This window comes from Leuciscus leuciscus, assembly GCF_965113295.1.
Source record: "Leuciscus leuciscus genome assembly, chromosome: 11".
NCBI classification, from domain to species: domain Eukaryota; kingdom Metazoa; phylum Chordata; class Actinopteri; order Cypriniformes; family Leuciscidae; genus Leuciscus; species Leuciscus leuciscus.
In genome coordinates, this window is record NC_138735.1 from 23556382 (window position 1) to 23577142 (window position 20761).

Sequence of the window (20761 nt, forward strand, 5' to 3'; positions counted from 1 at the left end):
ATTTCTTTTTGGAACTGATTGATCATAGGCGTATAGACCTCATCGATCTGAGCTCATGCACCTTTTTGAGTAATGAAAGCCTGATTTGTGGATAAATTTGTCAATATTCAACAAAATATGACAGAAGTGTGCTTTAATATTTAACTAGGAAGTTTGTTTTGAAATGCTTTTATTTTGTACAAAATGTAACAAAGTCACACTTGTGGAGTTCACGGTCAAAAATAAATTACAAAAAATTGCTTGTAAATCGCTCGTTATGATATATCACCAAATATTGGATTCAATGTTTTTGACAACTTGTTTTGTTTCAATTAGGACAGGTTTCATATTTATTTTTGAAACTGATTGATTGTAGGCCTCATTGATCTGATGATAAGATAAAGTGATCTGTGAGAAAGAAAGCCTGTAATACTCAAAATAGTTTGTTTGTGTACATGAATGTGTGTGTGTGTGTGTGTGTGTGTGTGTGTGTGTGTGTGTGTGTGTGTGTGTGTGTGTACGGTAGTGTGAGTGTGCATATCCATGCATGCACAGGTCCGAGGCCTCCGAGATCACACATGTAATTATGTGAACATGAACATGATGCTCCTGAACACTAAATGTTTGAAAACATATATCTGATGTATTTTCGATCTCACCATTCATTTTCAATGGATGTTCATTTTTTACCAATATAAGCTCAGATTAATGAGGCTTACAATCAGTCAGTTTAAAAAATAAACAAAACACTAAAAAAAAAAAAAAAAAAACTAATTTAAAGAAGTAAAATTTGAAGAACAAGTTGACAAAAAGATTGAATCCAATTAATATTTGGTGATAATATAGCATAATGAGAGATTCAAAAGGTACTTTTTGTAGGCTGTTCATTTTTGACCGGGAGAACCACAAGTCTGACTTTGTTCCATTTGTACAAAATAAAAGCATTTCAAAACTAAATTCCTGGTAAAGCACACTATGTGATACAGTGTATTCAGAATAATTTTACATTTTATGCAATATTGCTAAAATTACACAAGAATAATGTTTTTTTGGTCAAAAAATGAGGTGCATAAGGTCAGATAAAGAGGTCCACAATCAATCAGATCTAAAAAAAAAAAAAAAAATTAAAAACCTGTCCTAATTGAAATAAAACAAGTTGACAAAAAGATTGAATCCAATATTTGAATATACATTCCGAAGGGAATGTAACGTTTTATTAATCTTTATATTAATCTTTGCAAATCGCTTGCACGCTTCACGGTGAATGCGGCTAAGGTTTACACTCAGGGTACGTTACGGCATATTTTCTATGTACGACGTTCTCAATATAATTCATAATCCCACGTTTATAATGAACAACGCGTTATGGTTATTGTGTTATTATTACAAACGGTGTACGCACAGAACAGAGGGGCGGGGTGAGCAAAGCTCATTATCATTTAAAGACACATGCACTTGAACGGCGTGCTGAAAACAGAGCTGTTTTTGACCAGGTAAAATTTGTGTTTTCTTACAATACTAATGAGAATTTTGAAATAAAGTATATTACAAACTTTTAATTTAGACCCTAAAGAATCATATTAGCTTGTACAAAAATGGCATTATATGACCCCTTTAAGGCAAAAGTTAGAATGAAGGATAAACTGAAATTCACAGCATTTAAACACAACTTCTGCTCATGTATTTGAAGGCTACTACTGGGCCATTGAGGGTAAACGTCATATTATGCGACTACGGATTACTTTACGGAGAGCTTACGATCCACTAACTACATTCTGCATTAGAGAAATAGTTCACTTAAAAATGAAAATTCTGTCATCAATTACTCGCCCTCAAGTTGTTTCAAACCTGTATTTTCAGTTTTAAAGGAGAAGTTCACTTTTAAAAAAACTTTTGCTGATAATTTACTCACCCCCATGTCATCCAAGATGTCCATGTCTTTCTTTCTTCAGTCGAAAAGAAATTAAGGTTTTTGATGAAAACATTCCAGGATTTTTTCACATATTATGGATTCCATTGGGACCCAAACGGTTCAAGGTCCAAATGACAGTTTCATTGCCGCTTCAAAGGGCTTTAAACGATACCAGACGATGAATAAGGGTCTTATCTAGCGAAACGATCGGTCATTTCAAAAATAAAATAAAAAGTTGACGTTTTATAAGCACAAATGTTCGGCTTGCTCTGTTCTGTGATGCGCGTTCGTGACGTCACGTAATACGCAATTACGTTGAAAAGGTCACGCTTGAAAAATTGAAGAAAATGTTCTTTTTGGCTTTTTAATATTAAAACACTCAGGATGCGCACACGAAATGGGCATTTTAAACGATAAACTGACACAAATACATTTGAAAATGTTTATATGGTCCTCCTTCCGCACATTTGTAAACACATCAAACTTGACCTTTTCAACGTAATTGCGTATTACGTGACGTCACGAACGCGCATCACAGAACAGAGCAAGGCGAACATTTGTGCTTATAAAACGTCAACTTTTTATTTTATTTTTGAAATGACCGATCGTTTCGCTAGATAAGACCCTTATTCATCGTCTGGTATCGTTTAAAGCCCTTTGAAGCGGCAATGAAACTGTCATTTGGACCTTGAACCGTTTGGGTCCCAATGGAATCCATAATATGTGGAAAAATCCTGGAATGTTTTCATCAAAAACCTTAATTTCTTTTCGACTGAAGAAAGAAAGACATGGACATCTTGGATGACATGGGGGTGAGTAAATTATCAGCAAAAGTTTTTTCAAAAGTGAACTTCTCCTTTAAGTGAACTAGGCTGTTCCTTTAAGAACAAAATAAAGTACAGATCTAGTTTTAAAGAAAACATCTCACCACAATGTTATTTTTGTAATCTTAAATCTGAAACTCTCACACGTTTATTTTGTAATTGTAAATACTCTGAAGACTTTTGGAAGCAAGTAGCCTATCTATGATGGTTTTTGATAAATTCCTAAAATCAAAATAGATGAGTCTATAAGACTTAATACGGGCTCCAGAATTGATAACACATTAAAGGTAATAATTCTTCTTGAGACGTTTCATGTAGCCTACATAGAGCTTAAGTAATGTAAATTACACCCTCCTTTAAGTTTTCCCTAAAGATCTTAAAATATGACTCATTGAATTCAATTAGGCCTACTAAAAATAATAAGTGTATAAAAACATCTCTTACTAAAAAAAAAGAAAATAAAGTAATTTGTAGAATTTAAAGGTATAGCGGAGGATGTTTTACTTCCTGGTGGGTAGTCTAAACTATTGGTCCTCCTAATTGTCAATCATTCTGGTGAATCAATCAAACTTTTCAAAAAGTGGAAATTTGGAAAGATCCTCCGCTATACCTTTAATGTTTTACTCTGTACGATGTAAGATACATGTGTCCCCCAATTTCAGTTTTGGCTTCTGTTTGATGTTAAATGTCATTGTATGTTTTTCTGAAAATTGAATAAAAAAAAAAAGGACTGAGCTAGTTACAAATTAGCTAACAGTTACTAAGTTTCTAGTGTGGACTTTACGTTCCAATTTAAGTAAGAAATTGTGAATGGCTGGTGCAACCCTAACTGTTACCCTGTTCAGGACCGTTAGTTTGATGAGAATAACCGAGGTCTGACATCTGAAAGAGTTTGTTTTTTTCTCCTTATCACTAACATTTAGATATCTTAAATCAAAATAAACACCAGCAATAAAAACAACAAACATAAGCTAGGTTAGCTGATTACCTTAAAAGTCCATAGCAATCAAGTCGTAGGCTACTTTATCAGATGAGCGGATGCAATGAGACCTCGAACTTTTCCTGTTTGTTCATGTGAGTGTTAAAGGGATAGTTCAGGATTTTAGACATGAATCTCTATAGCTTCCCCATAAGCAGTGTGGTGCATTGACCATGACTTACCCCCGACAGCGTCCTGTGAGCCGAGCTCCGGTCCAGTTTTGGTCAAGATGAAATTAGTCCGGCAAGATTGCTGGGGTCACGGCAATAAAGCTTTTTTCTTCTCAAATCAATATGTGTTCAAAAGAGTGATATATTTGCGTCACTAAAACGTTGTCTATGGAGAGGTCAGACCTCGTAATGGCTTGGCACTATTTTCTCCCCTGTCATATCACTGCGCGCTGCCGCTACCTACAGCCAGCTGCGAGCTGCGCAGGCGCACACCACTTTTTCAGTTGTTCGGCAGTGTTTACAGCAGTGTTTACGTGCTCAGAACAGCTACACGAACGAGCTAACATAGCTACTCACCAAGAGCGATCAGTTTGTACAAGCTTTGTAGAAAATGGTGCGGACTTGTGACTATCCGGACTGTACAAACAAAGATGTGGCGCTTTCTCCTCACACATTTCAAAGATTTCCTGTGGCAGATGTTGCTCTGAGGCGACTTTGGCTCATTGCTCTGGGCTTCAATGTGAACACCAAACTGGCGAAGATAAAGAAGCTTCGCGTTTGCAGTGCACACTTCAGCGACGATGACTATGTTTCTTCCTGCCCAGGACAGAGGAAGCAACGTGTTTTGAAGAGTACTGCTGTCCCAGCACCCTGGGTAAGTACACTGGACAACGGCGTCAAGCCTGCTTGGCCCGATTATTTTCAATAGACCGAAGGGTAATAAAGTTTTGCCTCGATGTTATCAAGAAAACAGGCTATACACGAACAACAAGTAACGTTGTGTGCAGCAAATAGCTCAATGTGGTATTTCCAGTTACGCCTCTATAAAACATAACATTATGTAGAATATTATTACTATCATCAGCAATTACGTCGACCATGTCCATAATGTTGTCTTTGCAATCCAGGATTACAGTCAATAAAGTCAGCTGTATGCAGGGTGCTCAGTGTAAGTTTGAAATTAGTCCATAAAATGTACATGAAGATCAAGAAACGTATGCTTTATGGGAGAATATTCTTGTTAGAAAGACTGCAAAGTGGATGCAGGTATTTTTTACCCTTTAAAAGTTGTAGTTTTAGTGAAATAATTTTAAAGAAAACTTTTTGTTACTGTTACTATTTGTAGATAGTTAAATGTTGATATACTGTAACTTTTACTGGGCTTGTAAAACATGATTGAAATTATTGATATTTACAATCAAATTTTTTTTATATTTTCAAAGGCATGCACTCCTGTTGTGATGGCTGCAGCAGCCCAGTCTGGGTGCAGTACTGATTCAATCCCTGACGAAGTGGACCACGCATTCTCTGGACTCCCTCAGTCAACCCCTCTGAAGTGCAGATTTGACCATGAACACTTGAAGCTGGTTCTCACCAGCCCACCAGAAACCGTTCCAAAAACAAAGCCATCAACATCTGGTACATACTTGGCCCTACCTCCCACCTGTGAACAGTCACAGGTTAGCAAAAAAATATAATTTTATTTTACACACACTTTAAAAAATCGAACAATTTCATAAAGTTAAATCTTGAAGATGAGCCTTATTGCATATCCTAAATGAGGTCCTTATAAATGCTGTCAGTCAGCCACTTTACTTTGACTAACACTTCACTGTTTTTCTTTTTCCTCATTTAGTCAGGGAACCCGAGCTCAACAGTTGCATCTGAGACACTGGATACAAGCATGAGTTCCATAGAGGCACCTTGTGTAGGGGATGACTGCACATTTCTTCCTCTGAGTAGTGAATGTACATCCACAAGATCATCTTCCTCAGACGTGAGCATTGTGGGAGCAGAAAGGAGAGGGGATTGGTCTGAGAGGAAGTGGATTGTGAACGAGTCGGCCCTTATGGAACTGTTTTCAACTTGTCACACATGTGGTGTATCCATTACTGACAAGAAAATCACCAGCTGTGGATCAAAGATCAAAATAGAATGGACTTGTCTCAATCACCATACAGGAGTGTGGCAGTCATGTCCAGATGTCCGTGGAATCCCTGAGAATAACCTAGTGTCCTCAGCAGCCATTATTTTCACTGGAACAACACAAAATGAAATTGCAGAGTGGGCCGATCTTCTGAATTTACAGCTTCCAAAGAAGACATCGTACTACTCACTACAGTCCACTTATATGATACCTGTAATTCACAAAGCCTACACTGACATGCAAGAAAAAAATATCGCCGAACTCCAGGAAGCAGCGTCTCATGGTGGACACACAGATATTGGTGGTGATGCAAGGTAAATATTTCCGTTAAATATCATACAGTATATGTGCTCATTACTGTTACAATATTATGTCTTATATTATAATTCAGTCAAATCACGATTGCCTTCAGCCCACAAGTAACTTCCTTACTTGTCATCTGCAGATCTGACTCCCCAGGCTACAGTGCCAAGTACACCTGTTACAGCTTCATGGATGATGCAACAAAGAAGATAATTATGTCAGACCTAATTCAGGTAAAATATATCCAGTATTGTCCTTTTACTGAGTGTCCCTGATCCCTATGTTCTACTTTTATAAGCCTCCCCGCACTTCTTTTCTTCAATGAACAATTTAGGTATCTGAGACTACGAGTTCACCAGCAATGGAGTCTGTTGGTTTCCGGAGGGGTCTGGATCGTCTGCTGGACTCTGGAGTTAGTGTTGATGTTGTTACGACTGACCGGGCTCCATCAATACGGAAGATCATGAGGGAGTCTTATCCGGAGCTCAGACATCAGTTTGACCCATGGCATGTTGCTAAAGGTGGCATTGCTTACTATACACTGTGTTTTATTATAGTAATCATCATGGTTGAGCTTTTGCATATGAAAAATGAAAGCAGTGAAGCTGTTGTAGAATTCAGAGTTTACTTTCATGTTCTGATATTTAGCAAAATTATTGTTCACGTTATGATTTTTCATTTTTATCTTTGTGCATTATAGGTGTAAAGAAGAAAGCAACTGCAGCAGCAAGGAAGAAGGAAAACCGGGATCTGCAGCCTTGGATCAAGTCTCTGGGCAATCACTTCTGGTGGTCATGCAGTTCTTGTGGTGGTGATGAGAAGGTGATGCTCTTGGAATTGTTTGGTTATACATAACTAGTGATGGGCAAAATGAAGCCTCAAGAAAAAGGGAAACGTTTGAACCAAACATTTTGAGGCTTTGAACCGTGGTCATCTCCATGGTTCTTCGGTGATGAATAAAATGCACTACCACATAAAATAGATTCAGACCAGGTTTAGTCCTGGTTTAGTACTGGTTTAGTCCAGGTTCAGTCCTGGTTGAGACTAGGGGTGTGCTCAAAATATCGATTCTTAGATACATACCGATATAATAAAAAAAGATACAGTATCGATATTCTAGCCCTTAGTATCGATACTCCGCCCAGCCATTAGGCGGCGCAGCGGCGCCCGCGAGTTTCAAAAAACTCATGGAAAATGTCGAAGATTTTATTACAAGCTTTTGTTACAATCACTTCCCATTACGTTAACGAGGAGTGGGAACTGATGTCGCACGTTTTACAAACGCGAGCCATGCGGGGTCAAACATTGCAGAGTTATTGAAAGCGGCGCTGGAGGAGTGGGACCTCGTATCCAAAGACCCAGCTATTGTGACTGACAACGCCGCAAATATGAGCGTCGCAGCGGAGCTTGCCGGTATGTTGCATTTCAGGTGCTTCGCTCACACTTTAAACCTTGCCTCGCAGCGTGCATTGAAGCTTCCTGCTGTCGCTCGTTTATTGGGACGTGTTAGACGGATATCCACCTTTTTTAAGATTTAATAAGAAGTTAATAATAAGAATAAGAATAATAAGAAGATTTTGTGCTTGTGTGAGCTCAGACTGTACCCTTGGAAAGTTAAATGTTGACTTGTGGTAATTTCCAGATTAATACAATTTGTGTACAATTAATCAGAGCACTTAAAGTTGCAAATATTTAAGCAAAATGCACTTTGTTATAATGCACTTTTGTCTTTAATAAATTTTTGTTGAGTAAATGTGTTCAGCATTAACTAATTGGCTCTGGCCCATGTATTTTTATTGAATCGTATCGAATCGTGTCACATTGTATCAAATCGTATCGAGACAGCTCTGTATCGAGGTACGTATCGAATCGTGACCTGTGTATCGAGGTATGTATCGTATCGCCAGGTTCTCCAAGGTATACAGCCCTAGTTGAGACCAGGTTTAGTCCGCGTTTGTTCTACGGGTATTGTAATTTCTTGCAACGGGTCTGGTCCTTATTTATTGATGATTATGTAAATTATTTTTGTTACACAATGAGCATACTTTGTGGCAAAGATTTAATTTGTGAAATTTGCTAAGCGGTGTCTAAATGTCCTCAAAAAGGAGTTGAGACGCCGGTGGACCTCTATCCTGTATCATGTGTGTGGTGTTCACCGATGGGAAGAAAATGGGCAGGAGTACAGGTGTTACCATGACGACCTCAGCGATGACCAACAAATAAGAAAGAAATGGTTGAAGAAGGGGTCTGCTGCCTGGAATGCTCTCAAGGCTGTCGTACTAGATAAAAATCTCTTGAGGGTCTTCAGTCAGTTGACTTTATTCAAGCATACCGGTAAGTTTGCATAATTAGAACAAATAGCCATAAACACTTCTAAGGGCAACACGAGTTATTGAATTGTTCACTTGTCCTTTGAGAAATCAACATCTTACAGCTATGAAAGTAAAACTTTTTTTTACCAAAAAATATAAAAAATGAAATGGCGATCATACTAATAATTGTAGGATGTTTTGAAGACATGTAACGTTGAAAATGTGTAAATCCTTGTTTTTTTACTTCAGGGAACCTTGAAGTGTTCCACAGCTCTATGCTGAAGTACGCAGAGAAGAGGCGTACTTCAAAGGAAAGTAGCTAACGCCTGTCGCCTTCCCTAAAAGTCACTAAATGTCACTAGATGACGTCATACGTCAATTAGCATATTCATGACGTCATCGCGTCGTACTTGCGTTCTGCCTGCCTAATGTGTTTTCTCTCTAATGAATGCTCACATTTTGTATATAAATATAGCCGAATGTCAAATAAAGCTGTTCTCATTTCCTATATATATATATATATATAAAAAAAACGAAAAATCAAGCCAAAATCTCATTTTTCGTTTTTTAAACTAAACTAAAAAACGAATACAAATTTCATCTCTCGTTATTCCATTCCAAACAGGAAATGAAATGATCAAAAAGTACACGGACCTATATAACTTCCCAATATTACCCTTTTTGTTTTTTAACGTCTTGTTTGGGGATGTGTGTACGTACAGTCTGCAAAGTAAAAAAAAAAAAAAAAAAAAAAAAAATTCTGTTTATGCCTTTGCTTGTGAATCTATCCCATAACATGTTTCATTTGTTTATTTGCTAAGCCAAATAAACACTGGTTGAGTTTTTTGGTTGATAAATTGCATGACCTACTCTGTGCATTAGGTGCTGTTCTCCACTAGAGGGCGAAATTTCTATTACTGTAACATAATTAATTAGTATACCACATACTATGTAGAGAAATGTTTCACCCAAAAACGAAAATTCTCTTATAATATGCAAAATATTAGTATGCTGATATCTTTTTTCCCCATTCAATTACAGTAAATGGAGACTGGCTCTTTTTTTTTTAACCTCAAAAAGGACTCGGAAGCAAAAGTATCATTATAAGTGAGAAGAAGAGTGAAAGTAATTCTGATTCGTAATAACACGAGGATGTGGGTGAAGTATTTATATGTGAACCTGGACCACAAAACTAGTCACATGGGTCATTTTAAAAAAAAAAATTAGGACAAAAAGGACAATAGGACAATATTCGGCTGAGATACAACTGTTTGAAAATCTGGAATCTGAGGGTGCAAAAAATCGAAACATTGAGAAAATCACCTTTAAAGTTGACCATTTATGTTCGCGATTGTGCTGCATTCACTCACAAAAATAAATGTTTTATATATTTACAGTAGGAAATGTACAAAATACCTTCATGGTGTAATGTTGGGAAGTCATATATAAATGAGGCAATAGAGAAGCGTTGCTCCGTTTCGGTTCTTTATTCACAACTGCCCCACATCTAGCGGGGTGAACGAACACTGTGTTGACTCAATACCGTATATCTCTTATTAGCTACGCATGACACAAACAGGTATACGTTGCTCTATATATTACCGTATATAGCCTAACAGATTCTCAAGCTATCATTACATCTTCCCCTTTTCAAATATTATGTAACACGTGAGAATGTCACAACAACAAACACCAATAAAGATAATAAACAAACATCTTTCAGTGTCTTCTTTTCTTGTCTTTTAAACATCTTATTCAACAATTGTTTAGAACTTAAATCTTCTTTAGAATCATGAATGACTATCTAGGGATTCCGGGTAGACTACCGGTCACCCACATAGAAGCCGAGGATTATTCTGCCTCACGTGGCAATCTATGTACTAACTATGAAATCTTTCATGTATCCAGGCTGTTTAACAACTCTTCCTTTACGCGTAACAACCTTTTTAGGTTGTTCTGGAACTTCTTGTTCTACGTTTTTATCCTGATTACTTGGACATTGTTCAGCTTGATTTTCACAGGAGCGGTTTTCAAAAGTCCAACCGACTCACCGGGTGAACTCACATCGTCAATCCGCTGAACTAACCCCAGGGCAGCAGAAACTTCTCGACTCAGCAAATTATTAACAGACTGACCTGCTATGACAAAAACAGTAAAGCAGTACTTGTTTCCCTTGTGGTGCGTGCTTGTCTCAAATCTTCCTGAACTTCTCAATTTCCCTCCTGGACAATCCAGCGCTGCATTCACGAGCATTAAGTTAGGCCTTGTGTTGAGAGCTTTATAAGTTTGTTCCGATATAACACTAATGTCTGCACCAGTGTCTATCTTAAACTCCACGTCCGTATCTTGAATCCTCAAGGTTATGGACCATGCGTCACTTGAGTCCTTTACTGTGATTGCTCCAAGGAAAAACGAATCTTCGTGCTCTTCCTGCACTACATTTACATCACTAACATGTAGAGTACGACACACAATAGCATAATGGCCTCTCTTACCACACTTTCGACACTCTGCTCTTCTCGCTGGGCAGTTGACGCTCTTTGGATGTTGTTTGCCACAACGCATGCATTTCCCCACAATTGGGTCATTTGATCGTGTGTTTTTCTGGCTATTTGTTCTCTGTGTCCATTTTCTCTCTATGCTTTCTGGCTTGAAAGCTCCTTTTGGTCGAAATGATGCACTGTGCTTCCTCCGTACGACTTCATTTAATGCTGAGCTAGTCTGTTCGGAAACGTGACTTTTTATCTGTTCCGATTGCCGTGCGTGCCTACATGCTCTCTCAAGCGATAAGTCAGACATCATTTGTAATCTTTGGGACATATCTTTATCCAGAACACCAATCACCAGTCTGTCTCTTATATTTTCACTTTTAGCTTCTCCAAATGCGCATGTTTCAGCCAGTTCATGTAAGCTACGAATGAATTCTTCCACGCTTTCACCTTGCTTTTGAACACGCTGATAAAATCTCGCCCGTTCATGTATCACGTTGACTTTAGGCACAAAGTAATTGTTCAACTTCTCTAATACTATGTCGTACCTATTCTCGTCGCCTTCCGCTGCATACACAAATGTACTGACGATGTGTTCTGCCTCCTTCCCGAGAGAATACAAAAGTGTACAAACTTGAACTTCTCCCGACTCTTTGTCCAGCTTCGTGGCTATTCGGAATCTGTGGAAACGCTGCTTCCATTCAGGCCAGAGCTCGGGATGACTGAAGTCAAAACTTTCGGGTGGAGAAAACTTTGCCATGTCGTCACGTTGACTTCTGACACCATGTAATGTTGGGAAGTCATATATAAATGAGGCAATAGAGAAGCGTTGCTCCGTTTCGGTTCTTTATTCACAACTGCCCCACATCTAGCGGGGTGAACGAACACTGTGTTGACTCAATACCGTATATCTCTTATTAGCTACGCATGACACAAACAGGTATACGTTGCTCTATATATTACCGTATATAGCCTAACAGATTCTCAAGCTATCATTACACATGGAACATGATCTTTACTCAATATCCTAATGAATTTTGGCATAAAAGAAAAATCCATAATTTTGACCCATACAATGTATTGTTGGCTATTGCCACAAATACACCCGTGCGACTTGTGACTGGTTTTGTGATCCAGGGTCACATATTTCTTTAATGATTCAGCTTAAATATGATTAAATACAGTCCAAACTGTTACAGAGAAAAGGCTGGATGTAAGTAAGCAGTGTCATTTTTCCACCAAAAGTGCATTTAAAATTTAAAGGAGATAAAACAAAGCAATTAAGTGAAACTTCTTTTAACTTTCACATAAGCTAAAGGGGGTATCTAATGGCACCTTTTTTGCCTAAATAAACATATTCTCTTTGAATAAATTGATATATAGATAGATTTGCGACATCTTTAGGCCTCCATTGGCTCAGTCCTCAATCTCCTTCAGACCTGGAGGAAAGATGATCACGTTATAAGTGTTTTTTGGGGTTTTTTTCAATACACAAGCATCATATTAAGATGTCATATTAATATAGGCTCGTACCCCCTCAGTCTGAATTGAATCCAGCGTGCTGTTGGATCAGAGCAGTACTTGTCTTTCTCTGTGTAGAATCTGCAGGACAGATATACAGTACCACTGAAATGAACACAATATCAGGCATATAAAACTGTGAAATGTGTGTAGAGAGAGCTTACACCAGGGCTATTCAATTAGTTTCATTCGAGGGCCGCATTATCAAAGCGAAAAGATGAGGTGGGCCGGTGGGTTGGTTTGGGGGTTTAGCTTATTTATTGAAACATAACAGGTTCAATAAATAAGTTAAAGTAACCCTAAAAAAGTATGGTATTTACTTGGAAATGTGATTCCCAACAGTATGCAAATATATAAAACAATAATAAATAAAAACTTGATAATTTACAGCTGTGTACAACTATTTTCCTTGGAACAAATAAATTATTTATACAAACTTATAGCTGTTGGTGAGAAATAATAATAATTTTATTTATAATAGTTATGCTTAAATGAAAATATTCTGACAGCGAGACTTGATAACCACAGGCTACTCACTCCCACTGTATAAAAAATGCCTAAACACAAGTTAAAAACTATACGCACCTTTACAAAGAAACTGACATAATTTCATAACAAACATTAATTATAAATTCCTCTACCCACCTAATAAATCTAATGCAATATAAATCACTATATTTACTATTATATAATATTATAGTATATATATATTTACAATATTTATTTATTACTACATAGTATTCAATATAAATATTGCACATTTCTGCCCAACCCATGGTAAATTACTACAGTACATTCATGGTAAATGTCTGTAAGGGTGATTAGGGGATTTAAAGACTTCTAATTTCGTTCATGCCACAATGTTTCTCCTGCTTTCCTCATCAGTCTTGTTGGGAATGTTGAGACTGTTTCATCCGATTTAATACTAATTAAATCAATGAGTGATTTGTGGTTTGTAACAGAGAGGTTTCTGTCGAACTGAAACGCTTCCCACTGGTTGTCGCAACGCTGTTTAATATAGTGACCGGGAGTAAACGCAACTCCGTGCTGGGCCGTGTTGAAACAACTAGAAACAACTGAAAACATCGCTTTTTGTTGTTACTGTACTGAACGAGAACCCGCTTCAGATGATTCAGTGACGGAGCGGTCTGAATGAATCCGAATTTTAGACCGTTATGCAAGCGCGTTTAGAATCAAACCAAAAGAATGATTCATTCACGAATTGGTATCGCTGGTTCAGTCGACATACATTCGGGACACATAGAATAAACTGCTGAAATATTCGCACGTAAAGCGTTTCTCAGGTCAATTGGAGCGAGTATCAAACTGAATTAGCCGCATCGCCAGGAAAAGAGGAGGAGGGAGGTTGGTGCCGTCGGGCCGCATGGAGATGATTGGCGGGCCGCATTTGGCCCGCGGGCCGCCAATTGAATAGCCCTGGCTTACACTATAGCATCCACACACGGACTCAGAGCATTCTGATGCCTGTATCCAATCAGTTTAACTTCAGGAGGGATTCTTCCCTTCGACACTTCTTTACAGCAAGTCACTCCAACTCTAGTGGCTTCAATTATCTTGAAATAAACATCTCTGAGAACTTGACCTGGTCTGTACATGTACAAGCCAACTTCCCAGGTGAATAAAGCCAGACAACAACTGTACCATCTACGACAGCTGAGGAAATTCAGGGTCTCGCAAGCAATCCTGAAAACTTTCTATTCAGCAACAATAGAAAGCGTATAAACTCAATGTATTTCAGTGTGTTATGGGAACTGCACTAACTAGGACTGTAAAGCTCTGCAGAGTATATAGTGAACTTAGCTGAGTACATCACAGGGTCTGCTCTCCCCTTTCTGCATGACATCTATCTCAGAAATAGCTGTCACAGTTTTTCTTGATTGCTTAAATACTATAACCAGGCTTTTGAACTAAAATTTCAAAACCATAACGCCATTTATCAAAAATCACACCCATTTCCCGAAACTATAAACACTATTCCCTGTTTTGACACATGAGTCAGATTTGTTGCACTGTCACTGCAGAACTCTACACACAAATCCCTTCATTTCTTATTGCCTAGACCATGTTGTCATTTAGAAAGCACTAGCATTCAATATCAGATGTAGATGGGAGTGGAGGAAGAGGTGAAGGAAGAGGAAAGGGAAGGGCAAGGGCAAGGAGACAAGACACTCTAGTTGCCCATGTCTTTGTCCATGGTGTGACTATGAGGGAGGCTGGGATACGAGTAAGGCCAAATTTGAGTCGCTTCACCGTCGCCTCGATCATAAGAACCTTCCGGGAGAAAAACAGGTACAGTAGATGTACTTCAGACTGCTCTGTAACTTTTGAGAGCTGTACTATGTGCTGTTACAACACATACATGTACTGTCGCTGTTGCACTATACTTTAATAAAAATTAATGCATCAAATTGCAAAAAAGATTCTTCCCACGTTGCCTTGCAAATTAAAATATAGCCTGTGATGTTGACAAGGCCCTGTGGCCAGATCCAGCTAGGCGGAGAGATGTTTAGGTTTGTTTAATTTTTTTTATTCGGTACTGAACTTGATTTTTATTTGTATGTAACAGTATTACTGTAAGCTTACAGTACAAGGGTGTGTTCGGTAATGTATGAAAACTGGAAAATGTTTTGTTATGAACGTTTTGTTGAAATGTTCAGTATTGGCTGACTTGAGTACATGAAAATAAATAAATATTTTCATTAGTCTGCACAATGCATGTCATGTGGTATTGTATTGGTGAATATATTTTTACACTCTCTCTGTGTAAATGCTAAAAGTGTTTTAGGTTGAGCACAGGAGTGTGTAACTGATTCAAACAGAATTAGATCATATGATGGTTGTGTTTATGTTATGACAACAAAATAAGGTTTTCTAAGACATTGTATAGTTTTGACGAAAGTGTTCCATTTTGCACACGATCTGAGGTGTTGTGCTACTTTGGTGTAGTGTTGTGCTAATTGTGTGAAGGGGTTTGAAAAACCGGGCCCTGTTTTCAAAATTGTGCTTAAGCAATTGAAAAAAAACCAGTAACCTCCCTCAGTATTAGTCCGTGGTTTATTACATGGTCCACAATTGTTTCCAAAAACAACTATTGTCAAATGTATACAAGTGTGTTTATTGTTTTGCAAATCACTGTGTGTAATGTTTTGCAAAAAGTGTGAAGCGGACCATGTGCTTACAATCGTGCAAATCTAGGCCGGTGTTTTGCTCCGTGAGTGTAAGGTTTTGCTAATTGTGGGAAAGTTTTCATTTTAGTGTGTAAGCAATTGAAAAAAACTGTAAATGGATCATTAATGCAAAATCTGATTATAAATGTAAAAAAAAAAAATCATTAAAATCAGTAGATCCATTAGCCTGGATGCCAGTTGAACTTAGCCCTGCCCACAACATTTGAGTATTCTGACTAGAATCTGAGTATGATGACGTCAGGCTATAGATCCATAATAATGAATAACAAAGGCTCTTATAAAAATACATATCCAATGATAAAAAAATCCTCATCCTCAAAATCCTAAAACTCATATCTGATGAGTTAGTAATCCACTCAACACAGAAAAAGCAAATTTTCTAATTGTTCACACAGCTGTCTTAATTACAACAACTACAAAAGGGGAAGAGAAAAACAACAAAGAAGACGAATGAGGAGAAAAGAAAAAGCAGAATGAGCAGTGGAAAAGGAAGAGGTGTAAGAGTGAGAGGTGGTGGACGGGGTAGAGGGAGAAGAAGAGGAAGAGGAGATGGAGAAAGAGCAAGAAGAGCTGAAGATGTAGAAGAAGGAGCAAGAAGAGCTGAAGATGTAGGAGAAAGAGAAAGAATAGCTGAGGATGAAGCAGCAAGAGAAAGAAGAGCTGAGGATGTAGGAGAAAGAGAAAGAAGAGCTGAGGATGTAGGAAGAGATGTAGGAAGTAGAGGGAGAAAGAGATGGATAGATTGGAGGGCAATGGTATAGTGGAAAGAGTAGAAAATATAAGAAGAGATGGACAGAGAGGAAGAGGAGCGCAAGGTGTAAGAGGAGGGCAAGGTGTAAGAGGAGGGAGGAGAAGTAGAAGGATAGGGTACACACTTGTTTCAAATGAAATCAGAGCCACACTTATTGACCATGTCATATATCATGGTCTCTCACTGAGAGAAGCTGGGCAGAGAGTTCAGTCCAATATAAACAGATCCACAGTGGCTTCAATTATCCGCACATTTCAGAGGGAAAACCGGTAAGTAACTATATCATTCTACTTCTACAATGAGAGTCCATGTAGTCTTGTTTGACACAGGTCTAGATTTCTACAGTAAATGTTCCTGCTTGTCCAAACATTTTTCAGAATTGAAGTTAGAGAACATTCAGGTGGACTAACAAGACTCCTTTCAATTGAACAAGAGCATGCCATTGTTGACATGGTGGTCCAGAACAACACCCTCCGCCTCAAAGAAATTCAGCAAAGAATAACACAGGACAATTAACTGTTTCACAATATCCACCAATGCAGTCTCTCCACAACTGATCGTGTTCTAAGGAGAAATGCAATCCGAATGAAACAAGTATACAAAGTGCCCTTTGAGAGGAACTCCATTAGAGTGAAGGAGTTGCGATTCCAGTTTGTTCAAGTGCAACCCAATTACTGCACTTTTACTGTCAACACAAAGATATATATTTCCTGAATTTTAAGTATGTGTCCATAAACTATTCCATGCTACTGTAAGTGAAAAGATTTAAGCATATCTATGTATACTGCTGCTTCAAAGTGTGAACTCAAACTTCAGCAACAGTTTCACAGTAGTATTGACTGCAATCAATGCCATTACTGTGAAACACTAACTTACTGTATTGTACCTTGTGTTCTTTTTACTCTAGAGAATCTTGGAGTTGGATAGCAGTGCAACTCCTTATACCTGTATATTGATGAAGCAGGCTTCAATCTTCACAAAAAAAGGAGAAGAGGGAGAAATGTGATTGGCCATCGGGCTACAGTCAATGTCCCTGGACAACGAGGAGGCAACATCATTCTCTGTGCCGCAACTTCTACAATTGGTGTTGTGGGACACAATGCTGTCTTGGGACCATACAACACGGCAAGGCTCCTACATTTTTTTTTAAACCTCCTCAATGAAATCCTCTTTCCGCAGGGTGATCAGGAGCAAATGGTGCGGAATTTTGTAGTTGTTTGGGACAATGTCCAATTCCACCATTCAGCACTAGTGCAAGAGTGGTTTGAGAATCACCCACATTTCAGGATGGTGTTCCTTCCACCATATTCTCCTTTCTTGAATCCAATTGAGGAATTCTTCTCCTCTTGGAGATGGAAGGTACATGACCACAACCCTTACAACCAATTACAGTTTTTCTCGATTGTTTACACACATTTTCTGAAAGCATGCCTCATATTCTCAGAACTCTACACACAAATCCAAAAAAACACACACAATGGGCAAAACCCCTCAATTCTCCTGCAAAATGAAACTTTACATTCAAAACACTGTTATTTCTTCTCAAAATGGTATTTTGTTTTCAAATGACACACACAAACCATCATATGAATAGACATTTATAAGAACCAGTTGAACACTGATGTGCTCAATGTAAAACACTATGATGAATGGAAAACACTTCTTCTCCATTCATCATAATGACTTAGGCCTTTTTTTGTTCAGTGTTACACTTGCTACAGACAGTACATACATAAGTGTGCTGTAAAATATTTGAGAATATTGTTTTTATACTTGAACACACAAATACAGGGTAACAAATATATTTTATTTTTCCCACAAAAACATTGTACACAGTGTACATCCCAAACCAACACAAAGTTGTACATACAGTGGTCTACATACAAAACAACAGAAGAATTGACTGTATACAGTTACAGTAAAAAAAAAAAAAATCCATTGTTGGCATCCATTGCTCCATTGAAGAGCTCACCTGTTGCTCTTTTATGCTAAAGCTCTGATTGCTAATTGTAAAACTGTGTGACGGGTGTTTGCCCATGTGATGAGTCAGTGTGCATATTTGAATGGCAGTGTGTTCCTTGTGAAAACAAGAGATTTTCTGCATGAAAATTGTGCCAAAAGCAGAGAATTGTGTGTAGTGTTTTGAAAAAAGTGTGTTTTAGAACTGCAATTTGAGTGTAAAGCAGGAATTGTGCTTGTAGTTTAGCAGAATTGGCTCAGGGGGTTGGTGAATGAGTTACATGTTGTGGTCATTGTGTCTCAAGTACCAGAAAATGTGTGTAAACAATCAAGAAAAACTGTAAGTCTTCAAGTGATGGAAGAGGCCAGTGGAGATATTGGGGCACAAGCATGTCAAGGATGGATACAGCATTCAAGGCGTTTTTTCCCACGATGCATGACTCGTGAAAATATTTGCTGTGATGTTGATGAAATTCTCTCGCCAGATGTAATTGAGAGGCATTATCAATAAATTAATTGATTCAATGAATGCAGTAAATTTTATTTATTATGTACTTATTTGCATAATTTTTTTTGTGGGGTGACAACTCATTGTTATACACCTGAACTCCTCATTAAAGAACTTAATGAAAAACATGTATTTTCATTTATTTCTTTGTGTATCTTCAGCTGAATTTGTTATCAAATGAACAGAGAACACACTTTTAGTTTTGATGTTAATATTGAATTTTAATAAATGCATTACTAGAATAAAATGCTGTGTTTCATTGTGCAGTGAATACTTAACTGTTTCGCCAACATAAGAGTGTATTTAGTTTGTGTTAACTGTTTTGAGAGCAGTTACCTGAGTTTGGAGAAATGTACCAAATCGATTGAGAAAAACAAACTCAAAAGCCCTTACTTGGAATTGTTTTATACCAACACTAACAAAGTTGTGTTAAATTCAATTCCTAATTCTGTCTTAAAAATTTAAGAATACATACCTGGTAAAAAAAAAACCTGACATAAACAGCAACCTCCGTGTGATCATCTCCTGAAACAGACACTCATCAAAACCAGTGTCCACTTGGAAAATGATAGGGCCTATCATTTTCACATGGGGGCATGGGGGCATGTCTCCACCACTTTTAAAACAAAATGCACTCAAACGTGTCCCTGCTTGATATACAACCACTGATAAACATAATCGATTTTGATGAGGAAAATATTTTTTGCGGAATAGATCCCAGAACCTCTGACACGCTTGGCAAAAGTTATACCACTGGTCCTGGACCATTAAAGTACAACAGTCGGATCTATGTATTTATTCACGTGAAAATTCTTGCCACTAACAACATATTAGATCTCATTAAACACCAAATTAAACCCAATGTACTATTTATCGATTACTGGACATCGTAATGTCATTGTACATACATCTGATTTATGATTTAGCACTGTAACCCCCCTCACATACACCTGTCCCACCCACTTTTTAAAACAAAGTTACCCCACTTAATATAATTACAGTCTTTTTTCATGAGCTTCAACAGTAAGCTACTGCCTTAATCACATTATAGGGTTCATGTTAACGTAGTAGATAGCCTACTGTTCTTTGCAATATGTGCCTCTAGAGAGCAGCACAGTATGTGTTATGTATATTATGTGCACTACAGTGCTGTTTTGCAGATGATTAATATTGAGGGATGGATAAAATTTTGGAAAGCATCACATAATGTTAATTTAATAATAAAAAAAAACTTTCAAACAGCCAGTGTGAATATTAATATTTGTTCAGTATGGGACACTCCTGATGGAGTAATATTTTTACACTAAAAAATTGTGTTGGTTCAACAACAATTCTAATAAAATAACACAACTGTTTGTATCAACCTTTTTTTAGTCATGGCTCTAATGAAATTGTTAAATCTACAAACTAAACCGAGTTAGAAGAACTTGATCATTTTTAGCTACTCCTATTTAGTTACTCCAACTAATGGAGTTGTGGCCCTGGAACGAATTAATTGGATCTTTTTCAGTTAAAATCAGCAGCTAGCATAAGCACTCTTGTTAATGCAACTTATTAAGCGTGTAAATTTAATGAACAAGTAAGATATCTGCCTCTGGCATTAGCACAGTCATTGCTCAGTCATTTACCTGCAAGTATCGACTCTTCAGCACAATGGTAAACATACAAAAACTTAAACTCATCATAACAGAAACTATTTTAAATGTCGAACATAACAGAATTTAACACTAACAGGCATTTTCATTTACCTAAAAACACATAAAATAACACTTAATTTCAACATTTATTCTCCTTATTCAGTCCTATGCAAAGCATATGCAAATAAATCTACTGCCCAATTTCGAAGTTAACAAGAAGATTTTATTAAGTTACTTCAACTTATTTTTTTAAGAAAATAAGTTAACATAGACATTTGAGT

The 20761-nt window shown here is 37.5% G+C and overlaps 4 protein-coding genes across 5 annotated transcripts in view; 1 reads left to right on the plus strand and 3 right to left on the minus strand.

Annotated features, from left to right (window-relative positions):
- Positions 1 to 20761, minus strand: part of LOC309508814 (uncharacterized protein) — a gene marked incomplete at its 3' end in the record, with an annotated part of 54367 nt that overhangs the window by 9566 nt on the left and 24040 nt on the right. The window lies entirely within an intron of this gene.
- Positions 1 to 20761, minus strand: part of LOC309509684 (uncharacterized protein) — a 45687-nt gene that overhangs the window by 6802 nt on the left and 18124 nt on the right. The window lies entirely within an intron of this gene.
- Positions 1 to 20761, minus strand: part of LOC309509694 (uncharacterized protein) — a 58069-nt gene that overhangs the window by 1790 nt on the left and 35518 nt on the right. The gene's annotated exons all lie outside the window — the stretch shown is intronic.
- Positions 3814 to 19274, plus strand: LOC309509672 (uncharacterized protein). 2 transcript variants are annotated; one of them, XM_082184445.1, is made up of 8 exons: positions 3814 to 4519; positions 5088 to 5324; positions 5501 to 6105; positions 6237 to 6327; positions 6429 to 6615; positions 6795 to 6916; positions 8200 to 8428; positions 8656 to 9189. In XM_082184445.1, exons 1-8 carry the CDS (start codon positions 4256 to 4258, stop codon positions 8727 to 8729), a joined length of 1809 nt encoding a protein of 602 aa, XP_082040571.1. In that variant the 5' UTR covers positions 3814 to 4255; the 3' UTR covers positions 8730 to 9189. The 2 variants fall into 2 exon arrangements, with proteins under 2 accessions (XP_082040571.1, XP_082040572.1); XM_082184446.1 differs by lacking the exons at positions 8200 to 8428; positions 8656 to 9189 and adding an exon at positions 17284 to 19274.

Bases quoted from the DNA above. Each gene is read 5' to 3' on its own strand.
- LOC309509672 (XM_082184445.1), top strand. From the start codon at position 4,256: ATGGTGCGGACTTGTGACTATCCGGACTGTACAAACAAAGATGTGGCG. The intron at 6,328-6,428 runs GTAAAATATATC...TGAACAATTTAG, and splicing joins TTATGTCAGACCTAATTCAG to GTATCTGAGACTACGAGTTC. The intron at 8,429-8,655 runs GTAAGTTTGCAT...TTTTTACTTCAG, and splicing joins GACTTTATTCAAGCATACCG to GGAACCTTGAAGTGTTCCAC.